At 40.8% G+C, this 20,615-nt stretch overlaps 1 protein-coding gene across 10 annotated transcripts in view; it reads left to right on the top strand.

Annotated features, from left to right (window-relative positions):
• LOC133505701 (inactive rhomboid protein 2-like) overlaps window positions 1-20,615 on the top strand; it is a 60,724-nt gene that overhangs the window by 23,229 nt on the left and 16,880 nt on the right. For 7 of the 10 annotated variants that reach the window (XR_009796318.1, XR_009796319.1, XR_009796320.1 and 4 more), the window contains 10 exons: window positions 1,186-1,332; window positions 10,085-10,236; window positions 10,359-10,542; window positions 11,676-11,876; window positions 16,153-16,281; window positions 16,591-16,700; window positions 18,488-18,721; window positions 18,908-19,019; window positions 19,212-19,286; window positions 19,374-19,535. Coding sequence is in view for 7 of the 10 variants with exons in the window: in XM_061829046.1 (XP_061685030.1) it covers window positions 1,198-1,332; window positions 10,085-10,236; window positions 10,359-10,542; window positions 11,676-11,876; window positions 16,153-16,281; window positions 16,591-16,700; window positions 18,488-18,721; window positions 18,908-19,019; window positions 19,212-19,286; window positions 19,374-19,535 (1,494 nt within the window). In the remaining 3 variants the exon portion in view is untranslated. Of the gene's footprint in view, window positions 1-1,185; window positions 1,333-2,547; window positions 2,680-10,084; window positions 10,237-10,358; window positions 10,543-11,675; window positions 11,877-16,152; window positions 16,282-16,590; window positions 16,701-18,487; window positions 18,722-18,907; window positions 19,020-19,211; window positions 19,287-19,373; window positions 19,536-20,615 lie in introns of those variants that run through there. The other 3 variants (XM_061829043.1, XM_061829044.1, XM_061829045.1) reach the window with 2 other exon arrangements.

The raw sequence follows: 20,615 nt of genomic DNA, 5'->3' as shown, positions 1-20,615 counted from the left end.
CACATTTTTCAGTTTTTGATTTGTTAAAAAAGTATAAAATATCCAATAAATTTCATTCCACTTCACGTTTGTGTCCCACTTGTTGAATCTTGACAACAACAAAAAATATGTCTTTATGTTTGAAGCCTGAAATGTGGTGAAAGGTTGAAAAGTTCAAGGGGCCAAATCGTTTCACATGGCACTGTATACAAAACACCTATGGTAGATTAATTGAAGATTCTAAATTGCGAATAGGTGTGGATGTGAGTGTTGATGGTGGTTCCCTGTGCCAATTGGCTGCTGTCCCAGAGTCAGCCAGGATAAGCTCCAGCACCCCCACAGCCATAGTGAGGATAAGTGCCAGGCATGGAAAATGGATGGGCACCTATGTATTACTCGCCCTAGTTAAGGCTAAACCAATAAGCCAGTGATAGATGCAGAGGAAGGCCGCGTGTGGCAGCAGATTATAGGATGTATTCAAATTAAATAGTTGAATCATTGAATTCCACGCTTAAAACAGAAACCGAGCATAAACATAGATGTGACTAAATTCCAGGTTCATGATAATGATCTCGTCTGACTCTTGATCATTTGTGTGGGATATTATTCTGTCAGTGAAAACATTTTTCAAGAGCCTCCTTAGGCGGTGCCTAATTAAAGTTGGCAACGTTTTTTATTCAATTACTGCTACTGTGTATGTCTGCATAGAATTAAATAGTTTCCTTTAGGAGCCATCATTGGATTTTTGTGTGTGTGTGAGAGAGAGAGAAAGAGAGAGACAGAAAAAACTGTCCAAACTATACGATTTATCCATTTTCTGAGCCGCTTATCCTCATGAGGGTCGCGGTAGTGCTGGAGCCAATCCCAGCTGTCATCGGGTGGGAGGCAGGGTACACCCTGGACTGGCTGCTAGCCAATCGCAGTACACGTGGAGATAGACAACAGTTCTCACTCACAATCAAATTAATTATTGAGGTTTCAGTGATTTGCTTTTCAATCAGCTTTTGCGGTCTTTGACGACTTGTCTCTCTCAAATGGGTTTCTTACATATCAGCATTTTTTTTAAATTAACAATTCAATGACCACCGCTGTCGAAATTGTTAGCTGGTATTTCATGGCCCACAGGACTTTTTAGACTTAATAGTACTTTATTTTACTCAAACTGTTCGAAATGAGTGAGTTTCTAATGATTTTTCTCTTCTCCAGAAGATTATCAGGATGCCATCACAAGAGGAGGAAAAGCCCCCTCCTAATGGGAGCCAGTCTAATAGCCGTCTAAAGAGCAAGAAGCCACCCAGTCTTGTCATAGCAATACCGACAGCAAAAGAAATGTCCTATGACCCCACAAAACAGGTAGGTTGACCACTTCTACCTTAAACTTCTTTCCCCACACAATTAATATCATAGCCTTTTTGAACCGTTTCCTTTAATTTCACATTTCTTACAATAAAGAGTATACAGTGCTGTGAAAACATATTGGGCCCCTTCTCAAGTATTTATACTTCTGCAGTGTTTCCCCATCAAGATCATCATCCAACCATCCATTTTCTACCGCTTATCTGAGTTTGGGTTGTGGGGGCAGTATCTTTAGCAGGGACACCCAGACATCCCTCTTTCCAGCTACCTCATCCAGCTCCTCCCGGGGGGATCCCGAGGCGTTCCGAGGCCAGCCAACAGATGTAGTCCGTCCAGCCTGTCTTGGATCGTCCTGGGGTCTCCTTCTGGTGGAACGTCCCCGTAACACCTCACCAGAGAAGTATCCAGGAGGTATCCGAATCAGATGCCCCAACCACCTCATCTGGCTCCTCTCAATGTGGCTCTACTCTGAGCTCCGATTCCATGTTATTACACGCCCCTAGAGCCAGGTTCTGCACCAAGGTTGCTGCACTCGACGCCTATAGGCCTCCTACAAGTAGTGAGCTCATGAGACAGGTGACCCACATTACCCTTTTGAGTTGTGCCCGGCCGGGCCCTGTGGGTGCAGACCTGGCCACCAAGCACTCGCCTTTGAGCCCCAGCTGCAGGCTTGGTTCCAGAGGAGAACCCGATGACCTGCATCTGGGCAAAGGAAACCTCAGTCCATTATTATCTGTCATCAACCTTTCTTGATTCCTCCACTTCCGAACAATAGATTCAACGATGTTTAATTCTTTCACAGCTCCTCTATTACTCTTTACACCCATGTTACTGATAGCCCGTACTTTGAGTTGTGCCACGTAAGCATCTCTTGTTGATGACATTTTCAGGGTTCTTTAAACAATTGATATTTTGCAATATACCGGGTAGCACACCTACCGGAGGCATGGCAAAGGTAAGTGTACATGCACGTATTATGTTTGAATATTTTTTTCTTCCCCTTAATAAAAGAAATCATTTAAAAGTATTATTTTAAGTTCACATAGGTTGTATTTTTCCATTTAAATTTGTTTGAGGTTAAGCATCAAAGCAAGGAAATGCAAAAATGTAAGAATTTGAGAAGGGGGCCAACACGTTTTTCACAGCACTGTAATTGTTAAATTTGCAGCCCACAGCATCCATACATATGAAAGTGATGGTACTCCTTGACAGGTTTATGACAAGCTCTCCTCGTGAAGGTGCCTGAAAGTATTACATACGTTGCCAGAATGAACTCTGTTCAGTTAAAGCAGTTAATGCAATTGATGCCAAATGGAGTGTACCACTGGGATGCAACCAGCTAAGGTACTGTTCATTCATTCTCAATAAGCTCGTAGCCTACAACATAGCATCAGTTTTGGGAAGTTGAGTTGCAGCAGTAAGGAAATTTGAACCCTTTACAATGTCCTAAATGTCTGCATAAATTGGTTTATACAAGTATTCTGTTAATCTAAATCACAAGAATACTATCCAAACTATATGGTTAAACTAACACCAACAATTAATTACATTTACAGTATATCATGTATGCAATTGTGTGTGGGTATGTTTGTATGTGTCATGTATAGGCTATACACAGACATTTTTTAAGATCTCCTATTGCATTAGTCTCAGCCAAAGATGTGCACAATGATCAGGATGAATTTTGGATCATTCCGCTTGACAAAATGTCTCCAGAACATGTATTTTCTTCTTTTGAAGCCATTCCGGTGTTGATTTGCTTCTGTATTTTGGATCATTGTCCTCTTGTAACACACATGCTCTTTTACGCTTCAACTATTGGACAGATGGCCTCAAGTTCTTCTGCAAAACTTGTGAATTCAGTTTTCTTTTAGTGATAGCAAGCTGTCCAGGTCCCGAGGAGAGCAAGGGAAGCTGACTGATCAACATAAGACTTAGAGATTTACTTTTGTAACATGTTCCACCTTGATACAAGTTTATTTGTAAATCCCTGACCTCAATCCCATTGAGTTGCTGTTGTATGACCATTGTCAAAATCATCGTGATGCATTATGCACATCTACTCTGCAACTACAGGGAACATTTGGTTGATGCTATTGCTGGCGCTCCACAATTGCACAACACCTTCTGGCAACATTTTTTATGCCCAATAATAGCTGTCTGTCATTGGGATGGTAGTTGAAAAACATTCAAGGAGATTGCCCCAGTCCATGATAATTTACACAATAGTAGTGACTATATTTCCATTGATCATTTATTTTCCCCATAGTGCAAAGTTTGATCATTGACTGTTAAGATTAATGTTTAATAATTCATATTTCTCTGAACATGAACATTGGAGAAATAGGAACTTCAATATCGATTATGGATTGGATTAGTAATGTGTCCTGTCGCCAGAACTCTACTATTTTTTACCTCATCACACCTTGATCTCCCCTGCAAGAATTTGTTTTGTAACCAACCTCTTAGCACCATGTCTGAACTTGATGCAGACAATCTCTAGTAGTGTAGTCATATATAAGACAAGCTGCAGAAAAATACCTTTGTGTCAGTGATTCAGGACTATCAGTCTATTTAGAATAAAAACAAGAAAATCAACCAGTGTATTTTTGAAACGGTATTGGAGATTCAAGTATGTTAATCTTTCCGTTTGCCAGAGCAGAGGGGCATGCTGAACAGCTGTCCTTTTTAGGCAGGAGGCCAAACCTTTCCTCCCTGCAGGCCTCTCAATGCAAATATGCCTTTTCAGTACCAGTGAGTTAAAGGTAAACTTTTTAATGGGACCTTGCTACCCTTAATCTGTTCCTGAAGAGCTGTTACTGTAGAAACCTTGTGTACATTTATCGCCAAGCATCAACAAAGCACACTCTTGTGTGCTTTACTTCCCTCAAAAAAGAAAAAAAAATGTTTGGAAAGTCTGAGCTCCATAGTGTACTTAAGATTGTAAATCAGTCTAAGAACTGAAAGAATATTCTACACTCCGCATTTCAAATAGCTAAAAAAATATATTTTGGACACAATAATCCAAACGTCCTGTAGGCATGCACAGATGTCAAAAAACAAACTCAAGTATCTCAAAGTAGTTTGGTAAATGATTTTTATTGATCTACTGACACTATCACAGGGTGAGATTGCTGGAAAATTTGAGAGAGAATGTTTGCTTGCATGGATAAATTTTACTGTTAGAGTATTCTGTTGTAGGATTGTGTAGGGACTAAACCAGATTAAATAAAAAGTGGTAGTATTTACAAGATTAATCCGTTACGGAAGTCGTTTCGTAACCTGAAACTTTCGTAAATAGAAACGCATTTAACACATAAAAAGCCAAATTTGTTCCAAGCCCTCCAAACCCCACCCCTCCTTGCCGCCACAAATAAGCATTTAAAGTGTACATGATGTAAAGAATAATAAAACATTATGTTCATTTACCTTTGGCGTTGAGTGCATGGTGAGCAAAAAGGCATCGTGGTGTCTTCAGAGGCTCGCACACAACTTAATTCCACTAAAATTAATAAATACCATAAACTATGAATTCAAAACAGACAACATTAAATTTGAGATGCTACGTGCTAGTGAATAGGTGGAGCAGCTCTATAGTGCCACTTTCAAACCAAGATACACGACAGTTTACTTTCGGTTGAATCCAACTAAATTTTTTTCCTTTCGTTTCCTGAATTTCTTTCGTAACTAAAGACAAAGATTTTTCGGGGAGGCTGTCTGTAACCTGAATCTTTCGTTAGTAGAGACTTCTGTAAGTAGAGGTACCAGGTATATACAGTGAAGAAAATACGTATTTGAACACCCTGCTATATTGCAGAAACCACCAGACACCAGAGACAAAATTGTACAACTCCACACGGCTGGAAAGGACTAGGGAGACATTACCAAGCAGCTTGGTTAAAAAAGGTCCACTGTTGGAGCAATCATTAGAAAATGGAAGAAGCTAAACATGACGGTCAATCTCAATCGGAGTGGAGGACCATGCAAGATATCTCCTCCTGGGGTCTCAATGATCCTTAGAAAGGTGATGAATCAGCCCGGGAATACATGACAGGAGTTGGTCAATGACCTGAAAAGAGCTGGGACCACCGTTTCCAAGGTGATTGTTGGTAATACACTAAGACGTCATGGTTTGAAATCATGCATGGCACGGAAGGTTCCCCTGCTTAAACCAGCACATATCAAGACCCGTCTTAAGTTTGCCAATGACCATTTGGATGATGCAGAGGAATCATGGGAGAAAGTTTGTGGTCAGACGACACCAAAGCTTTTTGGTCATAATTCCACTAACTCCACTGTTTGGAGGAAGACGAATGATGAGTTCCATCCCAAGAACACCATCCCTTCTGTGAAGCATGGGGGTGGTAGCATCATGCTTTGGGGGTGTTTTTGTGCACACGGGATAGGACGACTGCACTGTATTAAGGAGAGGATGACCGCAGCCATGTATTGTGAGATTTTGGGGAACAACCTCTTTCCCTCAGTCAGAGCATTGAAGATGGGTCGTGGCCTAGCCAGTCTCTAGACCTAAACCCAATAAAAAATCTTTGGAGGGAGCTGAAAGTCCTTGTTTCTCAGCGACAGCCCAGAAACCTGTCTGAGGTGAAGAAGATCTGTGTGGAGGAGTGGGACAAAATCCCTCTTGCAGTGTGTACAAACCTGGTGAACATCTACAGGAAATGTTTGACCTCTGTAATTGCAAACAAAGGTTACTGTACCAAATATTAACATTGATTTCCTTAGGTTTTCAAATACTTATTTGCAGCTGTATCACACAGATAAATTAAGAAATCATACATTGGGATTTCTGGATTTATCTTTTTAGATGATCTCTCTCACAGTGAACATCTACCTACGATGAATATTTCAGACCCCTCCATGATTTCTAAGTGGGAGAACTTGCAATATAGTAGGGTGTTCAAATACTTATTTTCTTCACTGTATTATCACATTGAGTTTGATCATATAAGATTCAATTTCACAAATAAAATTTCAAATTAGCTGTGACACACATCTGGGAAGTATAAGAAATTGCTATATGCAGATCTTGTCTTCGTCCAATCAGCACCTTTGTTGTTTATGGTGTGACATACTCTCTGGAAAGTCAAATCTACTAACCAGCAACAGAGGACCATTTTTTTTTCGGTCTGGCTTTATATGCCGCTGCCATACATCGATACATGATTTGTTTTAAATAATATTTTTACAAATTAGGTGAAATTTGATAATTTCCCGCGGCACACCAGAAGATCTCTCACGCCACACTACTGTGCCACACCACACTGGTTGGGAAGCACTGCTCTAAGCTATGAGGAATATTAGCTGCAATTGCGGTTTCAACAATCTTTAGTTTTTTTACTGGTGCAGGTGATTGATCGACTGCGAGCACTTTGTATTCATGCGTGGTCTCCATCCAAGTACTTGGTGCCTGTATCAAGATATGCTGTGTGATGTTTCTACCCCTAGGTGTCAGTAAAGCCTAAGGCATGGTGTTCAAGAAGGAAGGAAACATTTAGTCACATCAGTGTAATGTCCTTTCCTATGCTCGAAAGGTAGCATCTTTTTATCTGTGACCATATGATGCATTCCACAAAAGATAAAAGGTGGTATCATGATTAAAAAACCATCCCTGGTTTGAAGATTTAACTTTCCGGAGAATCCTTGTTAAGACCTAAAAAAAACAAAGGTGCTGATTGGCTAAAGACGAGATCTTTTAGATCACCAATTGATTGCTATTCCTTACAGTTCCCGGATGTCAGTCACAGCTCATTTGAATTTGATCAAATGAATCTGAAATGATAAAACTAAAAATATACGTAAATTCAATTTGCATTGTGGATGAAAAGAAAAAAATCTTCCATTCACCTTCAAGTTCATAGGACTTAAGTTTCAAATAAATTCATCTTTCTATCCATTTTCTTAGCCGCTTATCCTCACAAGGGTTGCGGGATGCTGGAGCCTATCCCAGTTGTCAAAAGGCAGGAGGCAGGGTACACATCGAACTGGTTGCCAGCCAATCGCAGGGCACATAGAGACAAACAGCCGCACTCACAATCACACAATTTAGACTGTTCAAATAATGTTGCGTGGTTTTGGGATGTGGGAGGAAACCAGAGTTCCCAGAGAAAACCCACACAGGCACGGGAAAGACATGCAAACTCCACACAGGGTGTGGGATTGAACCCAGGTTCTCACAACTGTGAGGCCAACACTTTACAGCTTTCCACCATGCTGCCAACTCATAAATTAATTTTCAAATGATTCTATTCAGATTCACTTTTTAAATGGTCAATGGACTCCACTTGTATCGGGAAAAATCGGGAGTGCTGAAGCCTATCCCAGCTATCATCGGGCATGACTGAACCAAAGTGGTTGCCAGCCAATCACAGGGCACATAGAACCAACCATTCACACCCACAATCACAGCCAAAGGCAGTTTAGAGTCTCCAATCAATGCAATCAATGTTTTTAGGATGTGGGAGGAAACCGGAGTTCCCAGAGAAAACCCACGCAAGCACGGGGTGAACACCCCGGTCCCCAGAACTGCGGCCAGCACTCCAAACAGTTCCCGCAGGCACATATTTCAGCTCATATGAGTGTCTCAAAGATTAAACTGTGCAAGTCAAAGTACAGACAAACCTGCGTGTAATGTGAAACAAAATGGCTTGTCCGTCCATCCATCCATCCATCCATCCATCCATGGACTTCAGTTTAAAACTAATAAATTTACTTTTTCAAAGAAACAAATTCCAATGTTTTTCAAAGTCAGTTTTTGAATGCAATTATTCTAGTGTAGAAATGTAAATGATTCACCTTGAAAAAAAAAAAACATACATATTGTAGTAAGCATGTTACGAAGTCCATAAAATCGGCTTCCCGTTTCTTTCCATCTTCCTGTGCCTGATTTGGGCATGTGGATTTAGCAGAGGTCCATCAAAATTGCATTTTCTTATTGTTTTCATGCAATGTTCTGTTCAGATTATGCTTTTCCCCACCTCGTTTATGAGATTTTCCATTCAGATCACATTTTCTGTTTTTGACAAAAATGAAAAAGTTTATTCAATTTTTGCATCAAAAGTCACATGTTCATATGATTTAGAGACATTCAAGAGCTACTGTATTTGTTTGTGATGAACTAATCTTGTTTGAGGTGACGTTTTAAGTAAGTTCTGACCATGCGGCCACTCTCAGTTTGACACGGAAAATATAATGGTTTGAGTGCACGGCATAAAAATATGAAAATGGGCTGTTTGCACATCTCAGTTTGAACTGATAAGTCTAACATAAGGGCATTTTTCTACCAAACGGTCAAGGTTTCGGTCACAAATTTCTGATTGATTTATATTGATTTGTGGTCACTTTTTATGTCACAAATGTGGGCCAATTTGCGAAATAAAAAGTGACATAACATTCTCACTCATACAATTAGTATTTTGTCTATTTTGATATACAAATACTTAGAAGTTAAAAAGTAAAATTTGATTTAAATACACAAATGTAGTAAAGGACTGTGCTGTAAATTGAATTGAAAACCTTTATTGTCAATGTATGGTGGAGCTATAGTACAGTAGAATTGTGGGTATGAAAATACAAAACATCTATCCATCCATTTTCTGTACTGCTTATCCTCACTGGGGTCCCAGGTTTGCTGGACCCTATCCCAGCTGACTCTGGGTAGGGTTCTCCCTGAATTGTTTGATAGCTAATAGCAAGGCACATACCATATAAACAAACAACCAGTCACCCTCAAATACCAAATCTAGTCTTCACTGAAGCTACCATTCATGTTTTTGGGATGTGGTAGGAAATGAATGCCATTTATTGTCATTATACATCGTACAAGATAGGCTTCTCCTGTTTCAGTGCTTACAAAAGTGCAAGGTGTAAAATAAATAATGACCACGAGGCCACTGCAAGCTTGTCTGGAATGTTATGTTTGCACTGAAAGTCACTGAACCTGTGATTCTGTCACAATATCCAAAGTCCAAAAGCGAACCACTTTTTCCCTAACACAAAACATAGCAAAAACAACCAAAGAAATAATCATAATCACACACTACTGACAGCAATAATGGTCTCATGGCTTGAGAGTTTCTCAATCCATCTGACTGGAGTTTCATAGCAAGAGCAGCTGGATCAGATAGCCTAGCCAAGCAGCTTCGAATGGGAAGGGAGTGGGAAACGCTTCAGTCATTTTCAGTTCCGGTTCGGTGGGGAAATTGTTTTGCTGAATGTTAACTTTCTTTCACCTTTGTAGTACTGCATAACTATTAAACACCATAAAATAAAAATCTGTGCGGAATTGCTGAACATAACTGAAGTGCTGTGTTCTCCAGAAGAGTTTTGCCTTCATCTTTAAAAAGGAAAAAATATTTGATGAAATTTAGACCCTGAAAAGTACTAGCAATGAACTATTTAATATTAATCTATTGGAAAACCACATTGTCACACATTTATAGAATGAAGTTTTATTTTTCCATCAGATGGCGTCCCGGTAGCTTGAAACAAACGGACACTGGAAAGTTGATTGCTCCTAACATTTCCACCAGAATTGCTTAACCATAGAGAACCCATGGGGTCACATATTTAAAAGAGGATTTGGATGTCTTGGGTTCTCTAGGGTTAATGTGTTACCAGACAAATGGTCTATTGTAATTTCTCCCTTTCCCAAGGTACTTCAGACTTTGTTCTCCCATCTGTTTTACTCAAACAACTATAAAATGTTTGCCTTTATTCCTGGGTTTCTCAGCCCCTTCGGCCAGCTTTGAAGAAATACACGAGTGGGCAAGCAACCAGTTCGGTGTCAGAGAGTGTCAGCGGAACCGGAGATGGAGGCCTGTCAGCCTCAGAGAGAAGGGAAAAGTTTGGAAGACAGACCTCACTCTCACAAAGTATTCGCAAGTAAAGATCATATTGTTTTTCTTTGCAACTGGTCCAAAAGCTATTCCAAAATACGACAATTCTGATGAACTTCTATTAGATAAAGCTTTGTCTGACAACATACAGTATCTCTGCATCTGTAGGAATACAGCCCAGTGGTTTGGGGTTGGAGAAGACTGTGAGACTAAGCAGCAGGTTTGGCAGAGGAAGAGTCTGCGCCACTGCAGCCAACGCTATGGCAAGCTGAAGGCCCAATACAGAGAGCCTGATACAGCCTTGAGCATCGACCAGAGCGTGGAATCACCAGCCCCACAAAAGATGCCTAAGGTAGTCTCTCAATAAGACATGAGCGAGCGAGTATGGGTTTCTAAACAAAATGATGAGTTTTCTATGAAGTCACCTCCTGGTACGCTGCCGGCACACATGCCTGATGACGTCACTTTTAGGAATAGCGGTGTCCAATGACGTCACATCCGGCGGCATTTGAAAACAAAATGACGTCAAACTGTCACTCCATCATGTCCCCAGTGTTGCATGACATCATCTTTGGGGACACCTGCAAATCAAGCCACCATCTCTGGGAACAAAGGAAAACAATGGAGGTCACTCACGGTCCTCCTACCGTACCAGAAAATGTAATTTCTGATCACATGTTTGAAATGCCCCGCAGACTTTGCCATTGTACATAAAGTATTTCCCAGGTCATGCCCAGGGTTACAACACCTGCAATGAAATGGGTAGTCAAGTGGCTTGTGCATGTGCATGTGCCCGAGAAGTTTGAAAAGCTGAAAAAAAATCTATATCAAGGACTATGTAGCAAAATATTTTTCAGATCTTGAAACATCTAGTACACCTGATGTCATCTGGAGAAGCCACGTGAGTACCCAATTCATTGTAGGTGTTGCGTTTGTGATCGTGGCATGACCTGGGAAATACCGTATGTTTAAGCATTCATCCTTTGCAGCAACCATGGCAAATCCCACGGGGGGTTAGTCACATGTCATAGAAGTGAGGTGTGGCCGGTAGGGACATGTTTCATAGGTGTGAACAGAAATGACATTTTTGTTGGAGTCTGACCATTATTGACACCGATTGTTCCTAGGGCTTGGTTCACAGGTATCCCCAAAGATTATGTCAGGCGACGTAAATGCTGGGGACATGGTGGAATGACAATTGTGACAATTCTCATTTTGTTTTCAAGTGCCGCCGGATGTGATGTCATTGGGCAATATGTGTCCTGAGAAGTGACGTCATCGGCATGGTGCCAGGAGTTGACATAACAGTCATTCCGTCATTTTGACTAGAAGTCCATACTCTTGTCTTATCTCTTTGACATGTAAAATATACTGTACAGCGATCAAGATTACAAGATACTGCAAAAAACATGGATTGCTTGAGTCAGTATCCTCTAAAAAACCTCAAACATTCCCTATCTCTCATCACCTTCTCATTTTTGCTAGATTGTAGACCCCCTGGCACGGGGACGAGCATTTCGTTATCCAGAGGACTTAGACACTCGCTCCCCCAAGGCTCCCTTCACCCCTGGGGTCACCTCACTTAGTTCCTTTACCAGCCAGCCCTCTGGGTACAGTCACTTTCCCAAACGTAAGAGGGAGTCCGTCGCCCGCATGAGCATTCGTGCTGCAAATAACCTGCTAAGGGTAGGTAGAACTCCAGAGAATTTGTGTGCATTTGTGTGTGTGTGTGTTTCTGTATGTTACAATTTATTAGTAGTACAGAGTAGAGACTATTTGATGCATTACATAGAATAATCTTCATTGTGGAAAAAATGTTGATCAGTTACTAAAATTTCATAAAACCTATTTTATTTCGTAGAAACTTCACGAAATTCCAACAAACCAGAAAAAAATTACATCCAAGGAAATACAGTGGGTACAGCTATTATTCAGACTCCCCTTAAATTTTTCACCCAATCTTGCAGCCATTTCCTAAAATCATATATGTTATTTTTTTTTCTCCTTAATATACTGTCTATACACAGGACCCCACATTGATGGAAAAAAAGACAGTTGAAATTTTTGCAGAGAAAAAAAAACTGAAATGCCATACAGCCATTACTCTTCAGACTCTTTCCTGTGACACTCATAATTAACTCAGGTGCTATCTTTTTCTTCTGACCATCCTGAACATTTTTGTACACTCGTGGGACTCCAGATTTATTTGATTATACTAACTTGACTTAATTAGGAAAACCACCCCCCTGTCTATATTAGACCTAAAGGTCACAGTGCATGTCAGAGCAAATGAGAATCATGAGGTCAAAGGAAGGCTCTACTTAAAGGGAAAATCCACAGGTTTGCATGAACAATATATCCAATAGGTCATGCAATATGTACTCTATTTTGACAATGTGATGTTAAATCCTCTCTCATTTAATAGTGTTTTGAGAAGCAATTACGAATTTTCAGGCGCACTGCTATTTTCACAAGTCAAATGACGTTCGTGCGCAGATGTGATGTGTTACGTGCTGCAACAAAGGCTCAATTACATGGGACACCATTTATGCGCAGCGCTGATTTCTCGGATTTATCCTCATCTGATGAAGAAATAGCAGTATCGGTTGATCAGGAAGACAGAGGAATACTTCCATACACGGCCGGGAGAGGCTCAGCCGCTCAGTTGATCGGGAAGACGGAGGAATACTTCCATACACAGCTTTGAGCGGCTCGGATACTTGGTTGATCGGTAACACGGAGAAATACTTCCATACCCAGCCGTGAGCAGCTCGCCCGCTCACTTGACCGGGAAGACGGAGGAATACTTCCATACACAGCCGTGAGGGACACAGCTCCGGGGCTCGGGGGACCTGAGAGCTCGCTCCCCGAGCCGTGCGAGCGGCACCCCTCATGGCATGGAACACATCACATCTGTGCACCTAGGTCATGTGACTGGCGAAAATGACAGCCCCCCTGAAAATTCGTAACTGTCAATAAAAAGCTTCTCAAAACACTATTAAATTAGAGAGGATTTAACATCACATTGTCAAAATAGAGTACATATTACAGAACCTATTGGCTACATTGTTAATGCAAACCAGTGGATTTCCTCTTTAAACGAAGAATCCCCCCAAAATTCACATGTACAATAAACCTTCCAATGTGAAGTAATATTGTTCCATATATTTTGGACATTAATTGAAATAAAAAATTGAAAGTAAAGAACATTTTTGAAATCCAAGCAAAATCTGGATATGTGCCAACTTTCATAGCCAGACCCAGAAGAAACGTCCTTGACCTCGCCCCTGACATCGCCGGTGCTTAGCATTACAAACCATTTGTTCTAGCTAGGCCAAGATGCCGAGATGTTGTGCACCAAACTGCAACAAAACTGAGAAAACTCAGTACTCAGACAATAAGCTCGCATTTTTGATGAACTTTGGACATAGGCCATAGCATTCATATAGCTCAAATACAGTAGCATTCACATAGCATTTCAAGACCGTTAAAAATATGTACTCACCGATTTTCCACTGGATGGTCAAGTGGTCCTTTCTTCAAACTGTCATGGATCATAAGTAAATTGATATGTAACACATGTTCGTCCAAACAAACAACTTCGTATCTATTATCTAGTATCTATGTTATGCAGACGTGTTGATTGTAATTCAAGTTCATTCCGACACACGCCATTTTTTGTTTGACCTTTTCAAACTCCCGACAACACTGGCATTCTGTCACAGTTGGCAATAGGTCACAAACAGAACACGAACACCAGTCTTTAAAACAAGCCTGTCTGGAACATCTCCAAGGTAGAGAGGCTGGCAGCTTGAAAAGTAGATCTTGGGGTAAAAACATCTGGCTACCCCTGCTGTATATTCTCTACATCTAAACCAACTCCTCAGAAAAGCATCAAACAAATCTCCCCAGTCCATATAATGGGATTATTGTTCGTTGTCAGTGCCACGCCCCCTCTCCAACATGTCAAGTTCTGCCTGTGTGTATTGTGGCTCAACCGTACAGGTTTGAACATTGTACATTATGCTATTTTTATTTTGTTTGTTTGTCATTATTTTTCACAAAAATCGGCCACAAAATGCCTGATAGTGGATGTTCTCTGTTCGGTGATGTATCCACGGGCAAAGGTGGGTCATAAAAGGAAGCACTGCAGGTGTGGCCAACGCTGATTAGCTGTCAGTTTTCCAACCGGGCACATTGGAATGTCTGAGCGAGAGAGGAATTTCAATCCTATTTTTCCAATTTAGAGATGTTTCTTGGTGAAATCTGTGGATAACTCTGGCATTAAAAGAAACACTGAAAAATAACTTTTAATGTGTGCTCCCATTCCTATTACTTTCAACACAGTCTTAATTTAAGGTTCCTCTATAATTCTTAAATTGATGACATTTTAAATGACCAGAATCCTTCCTAGAGTTGGCCCTATGGCCAAACTGAGCAATCGGGAGGGAAGAACTCAACGCTCACTGTGGCTGAGCTCCAGTGAAGCAGTCGGGTGATGAGATAAAGTTCTCGAAAGTCAACCATCACTGCAGCCCTCCACCAACCGAGGCTTTATGACAAAATGACCCAACATAAGCCGCTCCTCAGTGCAAGACACGTGAAACCCGTGTAGACTTAAAAAAAAAAGAAAAAACTCACCTGTATGACTCCAAGATGGTGACAAATAAGATTCTCTGGTCTGATGACACCACAGTAGAAATTCCTAGCCTTAATTCTAAGTGGGATGTGTGGATGAAACCAGGCAGTGCTCATCACCTGTCCAATACAGTCCCAACTGTGAAACAGGGTGGTGGCAGCGTCATGCTGTGGGGGGTGTTTTTCAGCTGCAGGGACCGGATGACTGGTTGTGATCAAAGGAAAGATGAATGCGGCCAACTACAGGTATAGCCTGGACGAAAACCTTCTCCAGAGTGCTCAGGACTTTAGACGTAGCTGTAGGTTCACCTGCAACAATTACCCTAAGCACGCGATTAAACGTAACAAAGAAATGGCTGCAGAACTACTATCTGACTATTCGAGAATGCCCCAGCCAGAGCCAGGACTTAAACCCAATTGAGCATCTCTGGAGGGACCTGAAAATGGCTGTCCACCAACAATCACCATCCGCCCTGACAGAACTGGAGAGGATCTGCAAGAAGGAATGGCAGAGGGTCTTCAAATCCAGGTGTAAAAAACATCAACAAAACTGAAAAAACATAATTCCCAAAAACTCCCATAGCTGTATTAGCTGAAAAAGGATGTTTCTACTCAATACTAACAAATGTTTATGTGACATTTCAGTTTTTTGTCTTCAAACATTTCTACAACTTTTTTGGGGGCTTAGTGTGCATTAATAAAGACAAAAATTTACTTAAATGACTACAGCAAATGCTGCAGTCAAACAAAGGGTCTGAATACTTTCTTTACTCACTGTATTTTGCAGAAAAAAAGGAATAAACCTTACAAATTAAACACTGAAGTCAAATCTTTTGGGCTGATGTACAAGAGGTAAAATATGGGAGCGCGAACAGTATTGCAGTGTGTCATGCGTCATTATCCAAGCCGCTTATCCTCACAAGGGTTGCAGTAAAGATGGAGGCTATCCCAGCTAGCCTCGGGGCAAAGGCGGACTACACCCTGAACTGGTTGCCAGTCAGTCGCATGGCGGAGATCTATACCATCACTTGAGCGGGAATTGATCCCACACTGTCCGCACCAAAGTCAGGCATGTGTACCACTACACCATCAGTGACTATATAGTGTGAATGGTTGTTTCCCCCGCAGTCAGACGGGATTGGCACCAGGACGCTCCTTGAGAGGATAAGTGGTATGGAAAATGAATTTTTCCAATTCAAGAGACGATGTCAATCAAGTCATTATATTCTATAAAGTATCACTTTAGGAAGAACAGGTGCTTAGAGAATATTAAATGTTATAATGAAAATGGTGATTAAAATAATGTGTTTTTTTTTTTCACAAGGGCCGAAGCGGCTTAGCGAGTTCCCTGACAGGTCGCAGCTATCCCAGGAGGAGCTTTGTCAGGCCCAGCTGGCAGGACGATGAGACTGTGGACTCGGCAGACATGTCTGAGTCACTCTTTTTCAGTAAGGTCAGCCTGAACATAGATTTAGTGCTCAGTCATTAGCACAATTTCAAATGTTTTTTTGCATCGACCATCCTTACCTTTCCTCCTCTATGAGCAATAAAAAAAACATTTTGCTTTCTTTCATCGCACCATTTCCTTCATATATTGTTAGCTAACAACCCCTGCTGACTGAACTATTTCACAACTAATTCAGTTTGTCAGGTTTGCACTACAACTGTTATGTAATGTGTTATAAAATGCTAGTTATAACTGCCGGGTTTTCCTTTATATCTTGGACTTCATTTGCTATTGCCGTTACCACTTTTTTTGTAGGTTGATGTTCATGATGAGTCGTACTCTATGGCTGATGACGTATTTGAGTCACCACCAATGTCTGCCGCTTTTGCCCCAAGTGAGGATCCAGACCACAAATTCTCAAGCCTGTGAGTAAAATCCCCAAAACCATTTGATTTTAGAGAGAAAAATATTAATTGGTAATGAATGAATTTTTTGGTAAATACACAGTGGATATGAAAAGCCTACACACCCCTGTCTAAATGGCAGAATTCTTGTTTAAAGTAATTAGTCCAGGATAAATCATTTTAAAGCTTTTTCAAGTATTAATGTAGTGTTCAATTAATCAAAAATAATCTTTTTGAGAGGGGAAGTAAAGATAAAGGCAGTTGCGTGAGTGTCCGCACTCTCTTATAACTGGGGCTAGAATTAATGAAGTAATGAAACTCACTCTAACTATGGAATCATATAATAAAAGAAAATTGAGTTTATTTTGTCATAACACCATTCAATCACATTAAATGGGATTAGGCACAAAACTGTCACCGTTAACAATGCCTCTGATAAAACCCAAATAAAATTAAAATGTTTTCATAGGCTTTTCATGACATTGTCTTCAGGTTTATGGCAAAAGCCTGAAGCTTTGTGCCAAAAGTAACTGGCTAACGGAACTGTTCATAATTCCCTCCATCTCGACAAAGGCCCCATTTTCATCTGAAGAGGGAAAAGCCCCAAAGCATGATGTGTGCCCCACTGTACTTCACAGTAGGTATGGTGTTCTTTTGGTGATGAGCTGTTCGTGTTTTTGGAATCTGGGTCTACAAGTTCAATCTTGGGCAGCAAGTTCAACCTTCATTTTGTGAAACCAAAACACATTTTTTCAAATAAATTATACATTTTTTTCTTTCTATAGTAAGTCCATCCATCCTGCCACTTCATGGTCTATACAGTAATGAGGACTGTTGTCATCTCTAAACAGCCAGTTCTTGCAGTAGTTCCTGCAGCTCCTTCAATGTTCCTGTTGGCCTCTTGGCAGCCTCCCTGACCAGTTTTTCTTCATTGTAATGTCACTGTATTACCATATTTTCTCCATTTGATGATGGCTCTCCACTGTGTTCCATGGTATACTTAATGCCTTGGAAATTATGTTGTACCCTTGTTCTGACTGATGAAAGGTGTCAAAAATGAGCTCCCCCTAATGCTCTGGATCCTCTCTGTGAGCTTTTGCTGCCAGATATGACGACAAAAAAATAACAACAAAACAAAAACAAACAAAAAAACAGGAAAAGAGTATTACAAGATCCAAACTTTATTTGGTGTTCGCATCACTTTATATGGTGATATACTTTTCCAACTAAATTACCTCAGTTGTTTATTTTTATCACCCCTCTGGAAAAGATTTCTTTATTTCAACTGAGTTGTAAGACGATAAGTCCATCCATCCATCCGTCTATTTTCTTTGCCGGCTATCCTCACAAAGGTCGCGTGGAGTGCTGGAGCCTATCCCAGCTGTCATCTGGCAGGAGGCAGGGTAAACCCTGAACTTGTTCCCAGCCAATCGCAGGGTGCATGGAGACAAACAACTCACAGTCACACCTACGGGCAATTTAGAGCGTCCAATTAATGTTGCATGTTTTTGGGATGTGGGAGGAAACCGGAGTGCCGGAGAAAACCCACGCAGGCGCGGGGAGAACATACAAACTCCACACATGCGGGTCGGGGATTGAACCCGGGACCACAGAACTGTGAGGCTAACGCTTTAGCATCTACATCACCGTGCCGCCGATATTATAAATGAAAGTTATTTTGAAATTATTTACAGTCTCCTTTTTTTTTTGTATCACAAAAACCTGGCATTTGAACAGAGGTGTTTACAGTATATTCATTGTGCAGTATACAGTTTATCTGTTTTAAATGTTATTTGGTCTTTCCTCAGCATGCCCATATCTTGTAAGGATGCATCTCGAACACCCTGCACACCAACAGCAGTACAGGAGAAAAGTCATCCTCGACGCGGGGGTCGCATCGCTTCCCAAGTGAAGCATTTTGCTTTTGACAGCAAAAAGCGTCACTATGGAATGGGAGTTGTGGGCAAGTGGCTTAACCGGCACTATAGACGCAGCATCAGCAGCACCATCCAGAAGCAGTTGGATGACTTCCACAGCCACAGGTTAAGAGTGAAGAAAGAATTGATTTGCAGGCATAGCCCCCCCCACACACACTTTCAAATACTGTAAAAGGCGATTGAGCAGGATCAGAGTACAGTTGTTTTTATTTGTATGCAGTAGATTGTAAGGAGGCATGTTTAACTGAAAATGTTTTTCATACTTTAAGTCACTGTCATCTTTGTTTTCAGGCCTTACTTTACATACTGGATCACTTTTGTCCATGTTGTCATCACATTGCTGTCATGCTGTACTTATGGTTTTGCACCTGTAGGGTTTGCACAACATTCTAAAACTGACCTAGTAAGTGAAGTGCATATCTTTTTCCTCTTTTCACAACTAACAGAGGATCATGTTTGTTTTTTAAACCAATTTCAATATTTTTACAACAATGTCTGAGATTTTTATGATTCTGTATCAGTGAAGTCTGATGAAGTCGCTGTTGCAGTCATGGTTTATGACGTTATTTATCCAGCCCTCTCTTGCCCTCTGTAGGTGCTGAAGAACAAAGGCATCTATGAGAGTGTGAAGTACATCCAACAGCAGAACTTTTGGATCGGTCCAAGATCTGTAAGTGTCAGTATAAGTGCTGTATTTATTACTGATCTCTAATGAAGACCCACCCAAGGCAACAGACAATATTTCTTCTCTTCTCAGGATGACCTGATTCATTTAGGAGCCAAGTTCTCTCCATGTATCCGTCAAGACAAACAGATAGTTCATCTGATTCAGAAGGCCAAAAATTTGGAGAAAGAGTCAGGGTGTTGTGTTCAAAATGACAACTCCGGATGCGTGCAGACTCTACAATCTGACTGCTCTGTATGTTGTTCAACACATTCATGCATCCCTGTAAAACAACCTTATTGGCATTGGCCTTATTGGCATACCGGCACGCACTAATCTCATTCTGGCACGTGTGTTTAATCTGTAAGAATGTAATCCATTTACAATGCTAATTATTCAGAGCACACTCTTTCAAAAGTATGCAGCCAAATCATTTTATGCTGCTTTTTTGTGGTTTTCTTTTTTCTGAAATCCTCTGAATAAGAATTGTCATGATAAACTGGTGTGAAAAAGTATTTGCCCCTCTCCTTATTTCTTTATTTTTGCAGATCTATCACAATCAGAAGTTTCAAATAATCAAACCAATTTTAATATTACTCAGAGACAACCCAAGAAAATACAAAATGCAGTTTTCAAATAAAAACTCAGTTTATTAAGGCACAAACAAAAATCCAAACCTTTATGACCCTCTGTGAAAAAGTAATTCCCCCCTGAACCTAATGACGGGTTGTGCCACCACTGGCAGCAATAAATGAAATCATACATTTGTGATAATTGGTGATGAGTCTTTCTCATCACTCCCGAGGAATTTTGTCTAATCTTCCATGGAGAATTCTTTCAACTCCTCCATATTGGGGCAGTTTCTAGGATGAACTGCCCACACCACCTCGATTAGATTTAAATCCGGACTTTGACTCGACCACTCCAAAACGCTGATTGATTGATTGATTGATTGATGTATTGAGCCATTCAGAAGTGGACTTGGCTGGTGTGTTGCGGATCATTGTCCTGCTGCATGATCCAAGAGTGCTTGAATTTGAGGGCACAAACTGATGGTTGGATGTTGTCTTTCGGGGTTTTCTGGTATACAGTAGAATTCATTGTTCCATCACACAAGTTTTCCTGGTCCAGAGGTAGCCAAGTAGCCCCAGAGCATCACAGTGCCACTACCACGCTTCACTGCTGGCATAATGTCCTTTTTATCAAATGCTCTGCCATTTTTTACGCCCGATGTAATGGGCTGCACACCTTTCAATAAGTTCAATTTTTGACTCGTCAGTCCACAGAATCTTTATCCAAAAGTCTTGAGGATCATCAAGACAAGCCTTTGTATTC

The sequence above is a fragment of the Syngnathoides biaculeatus genome, chromosome 9 (assembly GCF_019802595.1).
Source record: "Syngnathoides biaculeatus isolate LvHL_M chromosome 9, ASM1980259v1, whole genome shotgun sequence".
Taxonomy (NCBI): domain Eukaryota; kingdom Metazoa; phylum Chordata; class Actinopteri; order Syngnathiformes; family Syngnathidae; genus Syngnathoides; species Syngnathoides biaculeatus.
The sequence above is the reverse complement of the archived record's forward strand: the minus strand, read 5'-3'. Positions and strand labels throughout refer to the sequence as shown.